The following is a 16,071-nucleotide window of genomic DNA, read 5'->3' as shown; positions in this document are numbered from 1 at the left end:
AAACGGACTGGGACACTTATTGCAGAGAATCTGTTTCCTCACAGTAATACAGGAAATGATCACTGCTTCTTAATCATCATAAGGGATGGGATATAGGAACGGAAGAAGAGGCAACTGTTTTCATTTTCAATGGGGAGGAAGAAGATATAATCCGTAAGTGCATACATCATAGACCGCCGAGCCTGATGCTTGAAGAGTTTAAAGTGTGGGGTGGGACTGTCATGTGTGACACCTTTGTGTGCCCAACTCCCTTGGGTAGGTATCGTTATCCCCACAGAACGGATTTTAAAACTGAGGCTCAGACAAGTTCTTTAACGCACCTAGGGGCACCGAGTAAAAAGTCACAAAGCCCTTCAAACCCCAAAGGCTGCACTTTCTCCCCGTTCGACCGAGAAACGGAGGCCACCCAGGCCCAGCCATGAGTCTTACCGTGTTAGACCCACCTCTGTCTGATCACAAATTTATCACAAAGTTCAAGTACTTACATCCCTATTTTGTTGTCTGTCCCAAATAATCTACCTTTTCCCCCTTTTTTTTTAAGGAATTGAACGGATGTTACCTAGACTTCTTACGGTGATCAGTTTGCAGTGGACACATATACTGAATCATTCTGTTGTACATCTGAAACTACTATAACTTTATATGTCAATCACATCTCAATTTTTAGAAAGGTTTACATGAAGGGGCGCCTGAGTGGCATCAGGCGTCCAACTCTTGATTTCGGCTCAGGTTATGATCTCGTGCTTCGTGAGATCGAGCCCCACAACGGGCTCTGCACTGACCGCACGGAGCCTGCTGGCTTTTGCTCTCTCTCTGCCCCTCCCCTGCTTGCACTCATTCATGCTCCCTCTCTCTCTCAAAATATATAAGCTTTTTTTTTTTTAAGAAAAGATACTACATAAAAAAGAAAGTGACGCACGGGGCGCCTGGGTGGCGCAGTCGGTTAAGCGTCCGACTTCAGCCAGGTCACGATCTCGCGGTCCGTGAGTTCGAGCCCCGCGTCGGGCTCTGGGCTGATGGCGCAGAGCCTGGAGCCTGTTTCCGATTCTGTGTCTCCCTCTCTCTCTGCCCCTCCCCCGTTCATGCTCTGTCTCTGTCCCCAAAAAAATAAATAAACGTTGAAAAAAAAAATTAAAAAAAAAAAAAGAAAGTGACGCAATGTACTGCTGTAGAAGGGCCTAACGTCTTAAACAATGCAAAAGGGGGGCTGGGGCACTGGTTGATAAAGAAGAGAACGAAGGGGAAACACCATTACCACCCTGCAGCTTCATGACAATTAGACCCAAAGTTAGGCACTAAGGTACAGCTTTCTGAGCTTGGGACAATACTATGTTCCCGGAGGGAACAAGGGCATTCGGGGTTTGCGTTGTTAACATTTTGGTTTTTCTCTCCGCAGATCACCGGAGCATCGCCTAGGTTCCCACTGCCAGGACTCCACCAAGATCCCCCCGCGGGGCACAGGCTTTAGCTCACCACCAGCACGCAGCCCTCTGTCCAGCAAACAAACTGCCAAGGAGTCTTTGAGTAAGTGGGAACTCTTGGGTTGTTTGTTGTCATTTGCCCCGCGCCTGCAAACACTTCCAGAAGTCAACAGGAAACCTCTTGTGCCAAACTGAACAAAACCCTGCTTCTCGACACAAATTCCTGTTCGATGCACCAGCAGGTGTTTCCATGCTAGTCAGAAAGTGTCAAGTGGCACCGGGAGACAGGACTAGGTGACAGGGATGGCTGATGGGCACCTTCATCCTGGGCAACTCCCCCATGACATTCCTGGGGTACCCCTTATGTCAGGCCGAGACTGACATGTTCTCGTGCAGCCACAGATCAGCTCTAACAAGGCGAAAGGTTACAGACCTGGAGCAAACAAAGCTGGCCTGCAGGAACCGTTGAAGTCACATAAAAAATACAAAGGAAACAGTATAAACTGGTCATTTTTTTTTCTTGCTCTGTGCTAATGTTTTGCATTAATTTTATCAATCCAGCACGGAGGCCAACAGCGTCCTCTTTTGACTGAGGAGGCAGGAGACAGGCTCCCAACACCCCAACGGCAAGCCCACCACCACCTGCTCTTGGGATTCTTGTTTTATTCCTTTAAATGTTAAATTTGAGGCCCAGGCTTCTAGGGAGTTTCCCTGAAACCATGCCACATTTGAAGCTCCCTACCTTTTTTTTTCCCCCCCTGGGGAAAGCTTTTTATTCTTTCTATCAGATTCTCAAAGAGATCTGCAGTTGAACCAAGGTAAAGCAAAAATGCCTTCAAGCTTTCAAGAATGTTGTATTAAAATACAGCCCCTCTTGGGGCCCCTGGGTGGCTCAGTTGGTTAAGTGTCCGACTTTGGCTCAGGTCATGATCTCACGGTTCATGAGTTCGAGCCCCACATTGGGCTCTGTGCTTATAGCTTGGAGTCTGGAGCCTGCTTCAGATTCTGTGTCTCCCTTTCTCTGTCTCTCTCTCTCTCTCTCTCTCTCTCTCTCTCTCTCTCAAAAATAAACATTTAAAAAGATTTTTAAAACATTTTTTTTTAATAAAATAAAATACAGCCCCTTTTGAGTTGCAAGTGTTATGGGCTTATGGAGTATGGGCTGAGGACAAATAAATCCGCAAAGTGAGAAGGAATGGCCAGGGCTGGTAAACAGGCCAAATGGGAGCCTGAGCAAAATGTAACCCATTTCACTTTGTTTTGGCATGGGCCTTGGCCCGGTAGCATGCTGACAGAGAATTTTAAAGGAATCACCAGGTTAAGCAGGGAACAATGTTGCAAGTGGTGATCACTGATCAAGCTCAGGAGAAAGGATGCCTACTCTTACCACAGCTTCAGTTAAATAACCTAACTGGGATTCAGTTTTCTCAACTGTAAAATGGGGCTAAAAATAGTATCCTCCCCCCCCCCCACCTTTGCTTACTGGGATAAGGCCAAGTAAACAGTAAATGTCAGGGATCATGACTGCTAGTTAGAGGAGAGATTACACTCGTTTTGTAATCATTTTCATGTGTGACCTTTGCAGTGAACCCTTCCTCAGGGTGAGAGATTTATTGTCATTTCTGTGTTAATTCTTCCCTTTAAGAACGTGTGGTCACATATTTTAAAAGCATATTCTCAGCTCTGCCGCTTGACTCTTTCACAACTTCTCTCTTGAAAGGACCAAAGCAAATGTATCTCCTCCACGTTTTCCGTACATTCTATTTTCTGTAAATATCACATGAAGTCTACAATGATTTGAACATTTCTAAGCTCAACAGACAAAATTACAGAGTGGATTTTCCAATCTCTGCCACTTACTGACTAAAAACGTCTTGTGTGTGTGATGCTTTGAACCTCTTCCAGCGCTTTCATAACTACTCTTTATTTTATTTATGTGCTTCTTTATTTATTAATACCTGTACCTCTTCCCATCAAGGACTGAAGGTGGCTTTAAGGGCACACAAAAGTTGACAAGTTGGCATAAAATAAAGGCAGAGCCAAGGAAAAAAGAAAACCAAAACCCCTGGGAAAGGGGAAGAAAAAGGCATTATTTCTGTTTCACAGAGAAGGAAACCAGGGCACAGAGCCATGTAATCCTTTTTGAAGCAATGTGGGTTAAAAGCTAGAAATAAGCTGACACGAAGCCAGCCCTACAAATGATATCCTGGGACTGTGTGGCACCGGAAAATTGACTCAAAACAAAACCCACCAAATCAGAAAGACCACCATGCAGCTCAGCGAAAGTGGGCAGAGAGATGGGGACCCCTCCCGGGAGAAGCCCTGGGAGCTGGATGGGAACAGAGCTTGGAGGAAACGTGGCACTGACAGCAACCATGATGACCCATAGCACGGATCAGGTGTTACTAAGGGCCAGGCACCATTCAAGAACTGTCACAATGTCACCTCATTCACGACTCACCACAGGGTCTTACGACGTAGGCTAGTATTACTCAAGTTTTGCAAAGGAGGCCCAGAAAGCTTAAGTAGGTAACTTGCTCAAAGTCATAGAGTGGGTGGAAGATTTGGACCCAGGCGGTCTGACTCCAGAATGCACTTCTAACCTCTGTCCCCAGAGACCTGATGCAGGCAGAGCCCATCAAAGGAAAGTTGGGTGACCAGCTGAGAGAGTGGGAGAGTGAGGAAAGCAGTCATGGTGGGTGGGTCAAGGAGGCTGCAAGGAAAAACGAGGACTCGGCTAGGAAACCAAGGAAGCCAGGATCTAAATCCCCGTGGTGGACATGCCTTTTATTTTGATGCTGGCAGCTTGATGGAGGTATTCCTGAGCGACCTCATGAGGAGCCAGGACACTGCCTTACTTCCAAAACCAACCTGATCTATGAGACAGGATAACAGGGTGCTGTTGTTGTTGATGTGGATGCTGCTAAGGATATATGATTATTTAGGAATCCTTTCATCAACAACAATAGCGTCTGCTTTAATGTTGCCATTCAATTCAGCTAGTATTCGCTGAGCACATACCGTGTACCAGGCACTGTAGTAGGCATAGTGATTTTGAACACAGGACTTTACAGACTTTATGTAATTTCCATAGCACATCAGGTATTTTTAAGCATTAAAAAATTTCTAAATTTTAAAATAGAGCCCTCCTGATTTCTGTTTCCTGGATATGAGTGGCTGCCAGCCTCCTAGGCTATTCCTATCACAGCTCTAGTTAATTACTTGCTTTACTGTACAGGGTCCCCTCCCCCTCCCTATACCTTCAGGAGCCACTACTTCCTCCGGTTTCCCTTGGTGCACACTTTGAGCTGTAGCTTCTTCCCTCTGTCAGATCCCTTCCGTCCATGTTGGCCTTTGAGGGGGGTCAGTAAACCTATATGCCAAATATTTTTAATTTTTCCACTCCAGGCACTTACAGGATTGCTCTTCCTGGTTCCTTTGTGGAAATGGGGCCATGTCAATAGTTCTGGCAACGAGTTGTGAGCAGAAGGGGTTCTTGGGGCTTGTCCCTTTAAACTGCCAGGGCGACGCCCTCCAGAGTTCTCTTTCTTCCTCCACATGACCAGGGCAACTTTTGAGAAAGGCTGCCAACCATCCTGACCGCCCGAATGAACATGCAGCATCAATGAGAAATCAACTGTGCACTCTCCAATCACTTAGATTGGGGGCTCTGTTACCACGGCATAACCTCACCCCTTCTGGCTGATACAGCCTTTCAAAAAGGCTCAGTATTTCTGGCCCATAGTGACCACCCCTACTTTTCCAGAAGATAGAGAGAGATAGAGCGATAAAGACAGAGACAGAGATAGTGATGGAGTTGGAAATAGAGATAGAGACATAGACACAGACGGATATAGCCACAGATGTAATTTTTTCTTGTCAGTTCTTGAAAGTTTGAGGGGAAAGAAAGGTAGGATGTGTGGACTACCAGCCACTTTGTTCCAGTCTCTGTATATAAATTATTTACATACAAAAGTAAACAGAAGTTGCAGCGGGGCACCTGGCTGGCTCAGAGGAGCATGCGATCTTGGCATCTTGAGTCTGAACCCCGCGTTGGGTGTAGAGATTACTAAAAAAATAATTAAATGAACTTAAAAATAAAAATAAGTTGCAGCTTTTGAGAGCCTTTAGAGAAATCTCACAATTTGAATCTGGAAATATATAGATACGAAATTTCTTCACAAGATGAAAGGCACAAATGATGCCTTGGAGTATAAAAAGCAGTGCACTCTGTATGAACTTACAAGGCAGTCTAGGAAGAACCTTTGCTCCAGCTCAGGGTTTCTCAGCCTCAGGACTATTGACATTTGGGGCCAGAAAATTCTTTGTTGTGAAAGATGGCTGTCCTATAAGTTGTAGGATGTTTACTGTCGTCTGGTTTCTACTCACCAGATGGCAGTAGCACTGCCTCACATCCCAGTTGCGAAAACCAAAAATGCCTCTAGGCATTGCCACACATCCCCTGGGGACAGGTCACCTTCAGTTGAGAATTACTGAGCTAGCTATAATCACAAATGGACTTAAACTTTCCCCCACAGAACTGGATATCAATTTTCCTTCCTTGAAGATTAGTGTCATGTTTATATACTGACACAAGTGTTGCCCCAGTGCCACAGAACTGGATCCAAGACAAATCGGTCTGGGTTCCAAAGGTTAGGCCACCTTTTCCAGAATTACTTCCAGGGCATGAACCTTGAGCCTGTGAGTGTCCTTTTAAGAGACTTAGACTCGGGGCATCTGGGTGGCTCAGTCTGTTAAACATCTGATTCTTGATCTCAGCTTAGGTCATGATCTCACAGTCGTGGGATCAAGCCCAGTGTTGGGGCTCTGCACTGTCAGCTTGGGATTCTCTCTCTAACTCTCTCTCTCTGCCCTCCCCCTGACCTGTCTCTCTCTCTCTCAAAATAAATAAACATTAAAAAAAAATTCTCTCTCCCTCTGCCCTTCCCCCACTCACTCTCATTCTCTAAAATAAAAATAAATAAATGATCTAAGTCTTTTAGTTAATAACGAAATAATAACTAAATAACTGAAGACTTAGTTAAGTCTTTTAGTTAATTATTTTATTTATTACTTAACTTTAGTTAAGACAAATTTAAAGGAATGTGGTATTTACTCTATAGTAAGATGGCCACGCATTAACCCCGTCCTCTCCTTGTGTGCATGTACCATTCTTGCATTAAGGGTGGAATTGATTCCTTCACCCCTTGAATCTGAGCTGGTCTGTGACTGCTTTGACCTACAGAATAAACCAGAAGTGAGGCAAGCCTTTAAAAGACTAACAGTTTCTGCTTTTCTTCTTTTGGAAGGCTCCCTCTTGGGATCCCCCCTTTAGGAACTCAGCCACCATGCTGTGAGAAGCCTGGGTCATGAAGAGGCCACGTGGAGGTGTTCCAGTAGACAGCCCAGCTGAGCTTCTGGCTGATGGCTAGCATCCACTGTCAGTGATGTGAATAAGATCTTGAACATTTCAGACAACTCAAGCTCCCATGTGATTGCAACCCCAGCCAACATCACACTGGGCATAAGAACTACCCAGCGGAATCAAGTCAACCCACACAACTGTGAGAGTTAATAAAATGGTTGTTGTTTCAAGTCACTATGTTTTGGAGGAGTTAGGCTGCAACAGATAACCCAAACACAATCTCAGAGAGAACCACTGTTGGTGACAGCGGCCAGAAGGGGCAAATGTTGGGGCACCTGGCTGGCTCAGTCAGAAGAACGTGCAACTCTTGATCTCAGGGTAGTGAGTTCGAGCCCCACATGGGGTATAGAGATAAATAAAAAACTTAAATAAATAAAAAAACTTAACAACAATAACAAAAGAAGGGTCCAATGTACATGTGTGACATGCCAGGAGTCCAAGCAGTAGCCCAGGAAACAGGGGGCAGAGAGGTCTCTGACAACGGCAGAGTCTTGTCACATGGCCAGGGGTGTATAATTCCAGAGAGGTCAGTGATATCACGTCATTGTAAGTTCATGACTAACAAAGTCATTATAACGTGACTTCTTAAACAAATGTAGACGTGCCTTCAGTCAAATACTATTTCCTGGAACATACAATTTTACATGATCATCATGGCAGATACTATTAATAGTGTGTTTAGTGTGCGTGAACATGGTGCTCGGTACTTTCCATGCATTGTCCTTATTCCTCAAAACAGTCTTGAAAAATAAGAATATTTATCTCTCCCTCTCTCCCCCCAACCCTCTTTACTTCCCTCTCTTCTTTCCTGCTTCCTTCTTTCGTCAGAAAAGGTAGTTTAAATTTTTTCTAAATCACATCATACATTGTTAGATGTAAGAAAGCTTCCTGTTAAACTTTGAGCAAAAAATAGAATCCAGAGCTGTTTTTTTTTTCCTTCCCAGTTCTTCCTTTTTTAAATTCCAACATAATTAACGTACAGTATTGGACTAGTTTCAGGTGTACAATGTAGTGATTCAGCAATTCTATACATTACTCAGTGCTCATCATGATACACATACTCTTAATCCCCTTCACCTATTTCACCCCTCCCCCCGTCCTCTCTGGTAACCATCAGTTTGTTCTCTATAGTTAAGGGTCTGTTCATTTCTCTCTTTTTTTATTTGGCTCATTTGTTTTGTTTCTTAAATTCCACGTATGAGTGAAATCATGTGGTGTCTTCCTCTGACTTACTTATTTCACTTAATATACTCTAATAATATACTATAATACTAGTATATTATAGTAGTATATTATAGTATATTATACTATAGTATATCATACTATATAATATACTACTATAATATACTAGTATATAATAGTATACTAGTATACTAGTATACTATAATATACTAGTATATAATATACTAGTATATACTATATTATATAATTATAATATTATATAATATTATATATTATATAATTATACTATAGTATATTATACTATTATATAATATATATATTATATTATATATAAATTATATATTATATATATTATATATAAATTATATATTATATATTTTATATAATATATAAAATATATATTTTTAATATTATATATTAATTTATATATATTATATATATTAATATTAATTTAATATATATAATTTATATAATATATATATTATATATAAATTATATATTACATAATTATACTATAGTATATTATACTATATAATATACTACTATAATATACTAGTATATAATAGTATACTAGTATAATATACTAGTATATAATATACTATAATATACTACTATAATATACTAGTATATTATACTAATAGTATATTATATAATTATAGTATAATAATATACTATAATATACTCTAATAATATACTCTAATACTCTAAGCATAATATACTCTAGCTCCATCCATTTTGTTGCAAATGGCAAGATTTCATTCTTTTTTATGGCTGTTTCTTCCTAGTTCTTAATATGCTGAAATGAATTCAATATCCTTCCTGCTTCCTGGCTAGTTGCAAACAACTTCAACTTCTCACGCCTGTTGAAGGTTGAGTTAATATTTGAAAAGTGATATGTAGGTTTACAGCCTACTACCGGCAGAGACCAGTTACCTTTCAGTTCACCTCCCATGTTCTAACACCCTGGAAATGTTTATGGAGTGTCCACCGCATGGGTAAATGCCACGTTACCTCCTCGGTAGATGAAATCAGAAACAGATTACAAGTAGGAAGATTCTACCTGGATGGACATACAGGCAGTAGGAAACTCATTTCCTTTCCACCATTCTGTAAGGCACCTGGATAGCCAACAGCAGGCACAGTATTCAAAACAGAGCATGCACTTACTCAACACTTACTGGATGAATAAAAAGCATTAAATAGAGAGTAATATGAATGTCTGAAAATAATGTTAAACAGTGTTCACTGTGTAAAATAAGTAAAGTAGGATTATCTGATATTATTCGTTCATACTGAGCCCGCAAAATGCATTAAATGCATTTGAATGCATTAAAAAATTCTCATTTACAGCATTATGTAGATAATTCCAAATTTGTTTTTCCCAATTTTGAAATCTTGCCATTTCATACTTTTGCTCAGGCTGCTATTGCCTTGGACCTGTAGGAAGTTACCACATAATCTATATTCATGAAGTCCAGATTTGAAAGACAACATATTTCAATCAACTCATTCTTTGAAGAAAGAAGGCACAGACTTGGTCACAAAGACCAATGATCTTCTCATCTTCACAAAGTAGCTCAAATTCAAATTTAGGCAATTAGCTGAGAATTTATAGCCAGAGATAAAGCAGTGGGAAACTGTAGGGTACTTCTCAGATGCATCATGAAAGGAAAAATTCCACAGGCACCAGCTGAAATCACAAATGAGCAACTCCCTGTTTCTTATTATGACTATTTCTCTATATTTCATTAATGATATATTGATAATGTTATTAATAACTATGGCTGACAGAGCAACTTTAAAGCATAATTTAAAACTCTACAGGTTTAAAAGTACTGACAATAAATAAGGAAACTCTGAGGTCTAGTAATAAATGGTTATAAAAAATGTTTCCTCCAAGATCTGATTAAATTTTGTATTATTGTTCTTCTCTGGGGAACTGTAAATGTAAAATAACATGTTAATTTCTATTCATTAAGTAATATTCTCTAGCATCCTCAGAACGTAATAGTTTCAACAGCTACTCTTTTCATAGAGAATTCTGACATGGGAAATAAGATATCTGCTCTTTCCTGAAGAGATGTTATTTTCTTAAATGAGTTTGTTCATTCTATTTATTTGTTCTGTGAAGCTATGATACCTACCCTGCCTGATTTTGTTCCTCTTATTTTAAGTTTGCATATTTTATTTTCCCAACTAGCCTCAACTCCCTGCATACAGAAATCATGTGTTCCCACACGATTTCATGTTTTATGTCACCCTCAACCTAGAGCATGGTGATAGATGCAAAGAGGACAATAAAAAAATGTTTCATTGACTATTGACTGGTTAGATAGACCTCTAACAAACATGCCATAAAGGCGCCTGGCTGGCTCAGTCGGTAGAGCATGCAACTCTTGATCTCAGGGTTGTGAGTTTGAGCCCCACGTTGGGTGTAGAGATTACTTAAAAATAAAACCTTTAAAAAAAAAAAAAGCATGCCATAAAACACATTCTCACAGATGTGGCTCTGCTTAAAGCCACCTGAAATTAATGGGGATCCTTCACCATAAGATGATTTGTGGAAACTGCACAGAAGCCTCTTCAAATACAAATCAAAGCACTTTGCAAATGAGAAGGCATCTGTTGACATCTACATTTGCAATGAAGAGATTATATGAAAACAGGGTTAGATAATTTGCCTACAACTATACGCTGAGTTAGCAGAAAACATCTATCCATCCTAACAGCAAATTCTAGGAAGTAATTCTGTGGATACTTTGGGTCAGTATGAATCAGAATAACTTCCCTGTAAAGGCTCTGTGCCAGTACAAATCTTTTTTTTTTTTTTTTTTTTGCCCAGTACTGAGCACCATAAAGGGTAAGGCTTATAGTTGCTTGTTGAAAGGAGTTCAACAAAGAAGTAGAAGTCTAGAAACACCCACAGGGGCACTACTAGCTATAACAGCAGCAACAGTAATGACCGCTAGCCTTTACTAAATGTTCTAAGCTCTGTTGCCTCATTCAGTTGTCATGACAACCTAAGAAGCAGGCAATATTATAATTTTCATTCTACAGATGAAGAAATTGAACAACGCAAAGTGTAGCAACTTGCCCCAGGTCAGAATCAAGGTCAAACCCAAACCAGTCTAGCTCCAAAACCAAAAATAAGGATGCAGAATATGATCTTTTTAAGTGAAAATGATACAATTAAATAAGTAGCTTTAAGACAACTGGCTCCCATTGAGAAAATAATAAAGCTATCACCCTGCCTCACATTCTACACCAAGAAACACATTTCAAAATTAAAAAAAAAAAAAATTTAAACTGTAAAATTACCAGGAGATACCTAATTTATATAATCTTGGGAGAGAATGATTTTCTAAATATTATACCAAAGCAGAAGCATTGATGGATAAAATTAATTATGTAAGAATTTAAAATCTGTACAACAACAACAACAATAACGAAACAACACATTTACTTGTAGTAGCCAAAACTGGGACACAAACTAATGGCCATTAACAGGGGGACAGTGAAAAAGATTATAGTGTATTTGTACTCCAGAATACTACACAGACCTTTGGTTGAGCTATTAACATCTAAAGATGATTGTGATAGAACATGGAATTTTAAAAGGTGAGTTGGAGGGGTGCCTGGGTGGCTCAGTTGATTAAGTGTCTGACTTCAGCTCAGGTCAATATCTCACGGTTTGTGAGTTCGAGCCCTGTGTGGGGCTCTGTGCTGACAGCTCAGAGCCTGGAGCCTGCTTCGGATTCTGTCTCCCTCTTTCTCTCTGCCCTGCCCCGTTCATTCTCTCTCTCAAACATAAACATTTAAAAACAATAAAAAATAAATAAATTTTTAAGAAGGCAAGTTGGAAAACAGTATGTTTTTGTTAGAGATTTCTGGTTTGCTAAAATCAAACACAAACAGAGACCAGACTTGAAAATTCCCTGAATGGACACAACCAGTTAGTCATACATGTAAAGCTTAATTTAGTTTACTTTGCAAGATAAGAGAGGCTAACTTGACCTGGGACACTTCTTGGTTATGTGTCTGAAAATCATAAGCAAAACTTAAATTGTTCCCCCAAACTAATAGGAGGTAACCACTAACCAAACCCTTACATTTAAGAAAATTCTAATATTGTAACCAATTACTGCAAAAGCCAGTCACTGCCTCCACACTACATAAGCTGCTTTATAACAATATACCTCTGAGCTTCATTCTGTGTTTTGGTTTGAGCACTCCCAATTTGCAAAGTGTCTTTTTAATGTATGCACAATAAACTAATTACTACTTCAGTGATTCATTCGTTTTACTTCTGTTTTCTTTTTTTTTCCCCTGAACTTTGACAGGTTAAAAGCTATGCATAATCAACTATACTAAAACACACACATTTACATGCACAGTTTACCAACACTGAGATATATATATTTACGGTACACTTCCCTAAAAATATACACAACACTACTGGTTACCACCAGAAAGTAGAAAGGGAGGGGAAGAATAGAGAATGTTCTTTTTGCTTCCTTTTCATCTGTGGTATTTTACTTTTTTTTTTTTAATGTCTATTTATTTTTGAGAAAGATAGAGAGAGAGCACAAGTGGAGGAGGGATGTAGAGACGGAGAGGCAGACACAGAATCTGAAGCAGGCTCCAGAGTCTGAGCTGTCAGCACAGAGCCCAATGAGGGGCTTGAACTAATGAATGATGAGATCACAACCTGAGCTTAAGTTGGAGGCTTAACCAACTGAGCCACCCAGGCGCCTCTATTTTACCTTTTTTAAAGTACCCATTACTTTGGTCATTTTAGAGAAAACAAATTTCAATCAGAGAGTGTATAAAAATTAAAAGGCAAAACTGGGATGAATTATTGCAAAAAATGCTAAAGAGTTAGTATTCTTGATGTATAAAGTACTCTTATGAATTAGTAAGAAAAGATGACAATTTTAATAGAAAACAGGCAATTCATAAAAAAGAAAATGTCCAAGAAAACACAGTATTTCTTTACACTATAATCAGAGAAATGCATATTAAAACAAAAGTCTTTTTCCCCCCCCCATAATTAGCAAAGTTTCAAAAAATTATATATTAGTGTTGAGAAGAGCCTTGGAAAAAATGGTTTTCTTCCCTTTTCTGGAAGGACAAACTAGTAATACGTGTCAAAAAAAAGTTTTAATGTGATAGAGCAATTTTTCTTATAGGAATTTAGCTTGAAGAATAATTTAAGATAAATACATGGGCTTAACCAGAGCAATTTTTCTTATAGGAATTTAGCTTGAAGAATAATTTAAGATAAATACAAGGGCTTAACCAGAAGGATGTTGAACACAGCCCTTTATAACAACAACACATTAGAAACAATGAAAATGATCAAAGCTAGGGAATTGTTTATTTGTATAGCAATTTTTACAGTTGTTTCAGAGAAAAATGCAACTATTTCAGAGAAACACAAGAAAACAAAAGAAAACAAAGAAAAGGTGAGCTTACAAGCATTTAAAGAAAAAGGGCCAGGATTTTTATGATGCCCGACAGATTTTTTGGTTGAAAATTTTCTTGAGATATTTAAGACTCCCATGCAGTGCTAGAGATCAATGCAGACAAATCCTGTGAACATTTCCCTACTTTCCCTCAATGTACTTCCAACTACAGAATACTGGCATTAATAAATCCAACAATCTTATTCCGATTTCTCCAGTTTACTCGTATGCATTTATGTATGTCTCTACAATTTTATCACGCATCTGGGTTCACCCATCCATGACCACAGTCAAGATACAGAATATTTTCATCATAAGGATCCCACGCATTGCCCTTTTAGAACCACATCCACCTCCCTTCTGCCCACCCCAACTCCAAACCCTGACATCTACTAGTCTGTTCTCCAATTTCTAAAAATGTTTGCTCTTCAAAAATATTGTGTAACGGACGACAGTACGTCAAGTTTTGGAATTCACTTTTTTCCCCATGAGCTGAACTCCCTGGGAGATTCATTCATCCAAGTTGTGTGTCTGGATGGTTCATTACTCTACTGCTGAGCGGTATTCACTGGCCATACCAGTGATGCACCACAATCTACTTAACGATCTCCTGATGAAGGATATCTGGGACATTCGAGTTTTCAGGTGTTAAGACGAGACCTGCTACGAACATTCATGTATAGGCTTTTGCACGAATGTGACTCTTCATTTGCCAGATAAATGTCCAAGAGTATAAATGCCAGGTGCTCATATGGTAATTCCATGTTTAGTTTTACAAGAAACTACTAAACCGTTTCCCAGAGTAGATGTGCCATTTTACACTCGCAGCAGCAATGCGTGAGTGGTCCGGCTTCTCTACCTCTTTACCAGCATTTGGTGGTGTTATCCTAGCCATTTCTGTAGGTATCGTTATTGTTTTAATCTGTACTTTCCTGATGGCTCCTGATGTTGGACATACTTTCACGTGCTTATCTGCCATCTGGATACCCTCTTCAGAGAAATGTCTCTTCATGTCTTTTGCCCACTTTCTATTTGAAGTGTTTACTTTTCTGCAGCTGAATTTTGACAGTTCTTTTATACTCAAAATACTAGTCCTCTGTCAGACAACAGACTTGCAAGTATTTTCTCCTGGTGTGTACCTTATCTTTTCATCCTTTTTATGTGGGCTTTCAGAGAGCAAATTAAAAAAAAAAATTTTTTTTTTTAATGTTTATTTATTTTTGAGAGAGAAAGACAGAGACAGAGTGTGAGCAGGGGAGGGGCACAGAATCTGAAGCAGGCTCCAGGCTCTGTCAGCACAGATGTCGGCCCTGATGTGGGGCTCGAACCCACGAGTGGTGAGATCATGACCTGACCCAAAGTCGGAAGCTTAACCAACTGAGCCACCCAGGCGCCCCACAACTTTAAAAAATTTTGATGAGGTCCAATTTATCAATTTTTTGGCTATGGTCTATTTCATTTCAATCATTTCCATTTAGGTTTTTTTATAACGTGTATTTCTTCACTGAGTTTTCTATTTTTTAATTTGTTTCAACAGAATTTATAACTGATTGCTGAAGTGCTTTTATGGTGATTGCTTTAAAATCCTTAGCAAATTCCAGTGTCTGATTCATCTCAGGATTGGTGTCTGTGACTTTTTTCATTCACGTTGTGATTTTTGGTTCTGGGTATGACGAGTGACCTTGGCGCTATTTAGGTCCTGTACTTTAGCACACAGCCATCCTGTTCAGGTTTAGCACTCAGGTTGTGGCCTACTTTTGCATGGTTCCAATGACAGTTTAATTTTCAGAGCCTCTGCTGCTTATCTTGGTCTCCTTGGTTTATCAGGTACTGTTGAGGCTCCCATAGCACCCTGCTGGAACTGCCTGCAGGACTGACCCAGCCCGTGGGTGTCTCTTGGTAGGGGGTTGATCTCAGGCCCCCTGGGAAGAGGCAGTTTTCCAGATGGGCTGCTTGTTGTTGTGGGATTTCCCTTTTCCAGTGCCTCCAGCTGCCCCAGTGAATGTAAGAAGGTAGGGAGCAAGGGGAGTCTCAGGCCCACAAAGACAAAGGGGATTCTCGGCCCAGGTCACTACTTGAGTTGGCAGAATCCCCTCACTTGTGCTTGCGGGCCACCTGGGTCTGGTTTAGCAGAGGAGTGAAGTCTCTGGCCCAATGGAGGAGAGTGCTTCCTCTCGCCACCTACTATGATGGGTTTTGCTATAGATGCCCCCTTGTTGGGTGCTGGGCTCTCCTGGTGATGTGGGATGACCCACTGCTCAGTACTATGGAGAAATGAGCCTACCCAGGCCCCTTCTTGTTGCTAGGTTGCAGGCTGAAATGCACCAAGTTCTGGTCACCTTCTTCTGGTGGGTGGGAGAACAGAAGACACTTTGCCTCTGTGTTGTTCCTTCAGTCCTGGGACCTGAAACCAATTCCTCTTCTTACCACTGCCCACTATTCCTTGACCACTTCTCATGTTTCCATGGTTTATAGTTGTACTTAGCAGGGAGTCATGGGTATGCCATCTTATCAGATCAGAAATCCCGAAAGATTTTTAAAATCTCATTACCCTTTAATGCTACTATAATTTCATCAA

General features: G+C 40.2%; 1 protein-coding gene across 17 annotated transcripts in view; it reads right to left on the bottom strand.

The window, feature by feature from the left end:
- The window catches only part of SHLD1 (shieldin complex subunit 1), a 99,982-nt gene that overhangs the window by 51,768 nt on the left and 32,143 nt on the right, over positions 1-16,071 (bottom strand). Inside the window, exon 4 of one of the 17 annotated variants that reach the window (XM_045445256.1) lies at positions 7,246-7,471. The exons of 14 other annotated variants lie outside the window; for them this stretch is intronic. In XM_045445256.1, coding sequence (XP_045301212.1) covers positions 7,458-7,471 — 14 coding nt within the window. In that variant the 3' untranslated portion in view covers positions 7,246-7,457. Of the gene's footprint in view, positions 1-7,245; positions 7,472-14,846; positions 15,898-15,959; positions 16,001-16,071 lie in introns of those variants that run through there. 2 more of the 17 variants (XM_045445253.1, XM_045445255.1) reach the window with 2 other exon arrangements.

This window comes from Leopardus geoffroyi, chromosome A3 (assembly GCF_018350155.1).
Source record: "Leopardus geoffroyi isolate Oge1 chromosome A3, O.geoffroyi_Oge1_pat1.0, whole genome shotgun sequence".
In the NCBI taxonomy this organism is placed as follows: domain Eukaryota; kingdom Metazoa; phylum Chordata; class Mammalia; order Carnivora; family Felidae; genus Leopardus; species Leopardus geoffroyi.
This window is presented reverse-complemented; position numbering and strand designations above follow the sequence as displayed.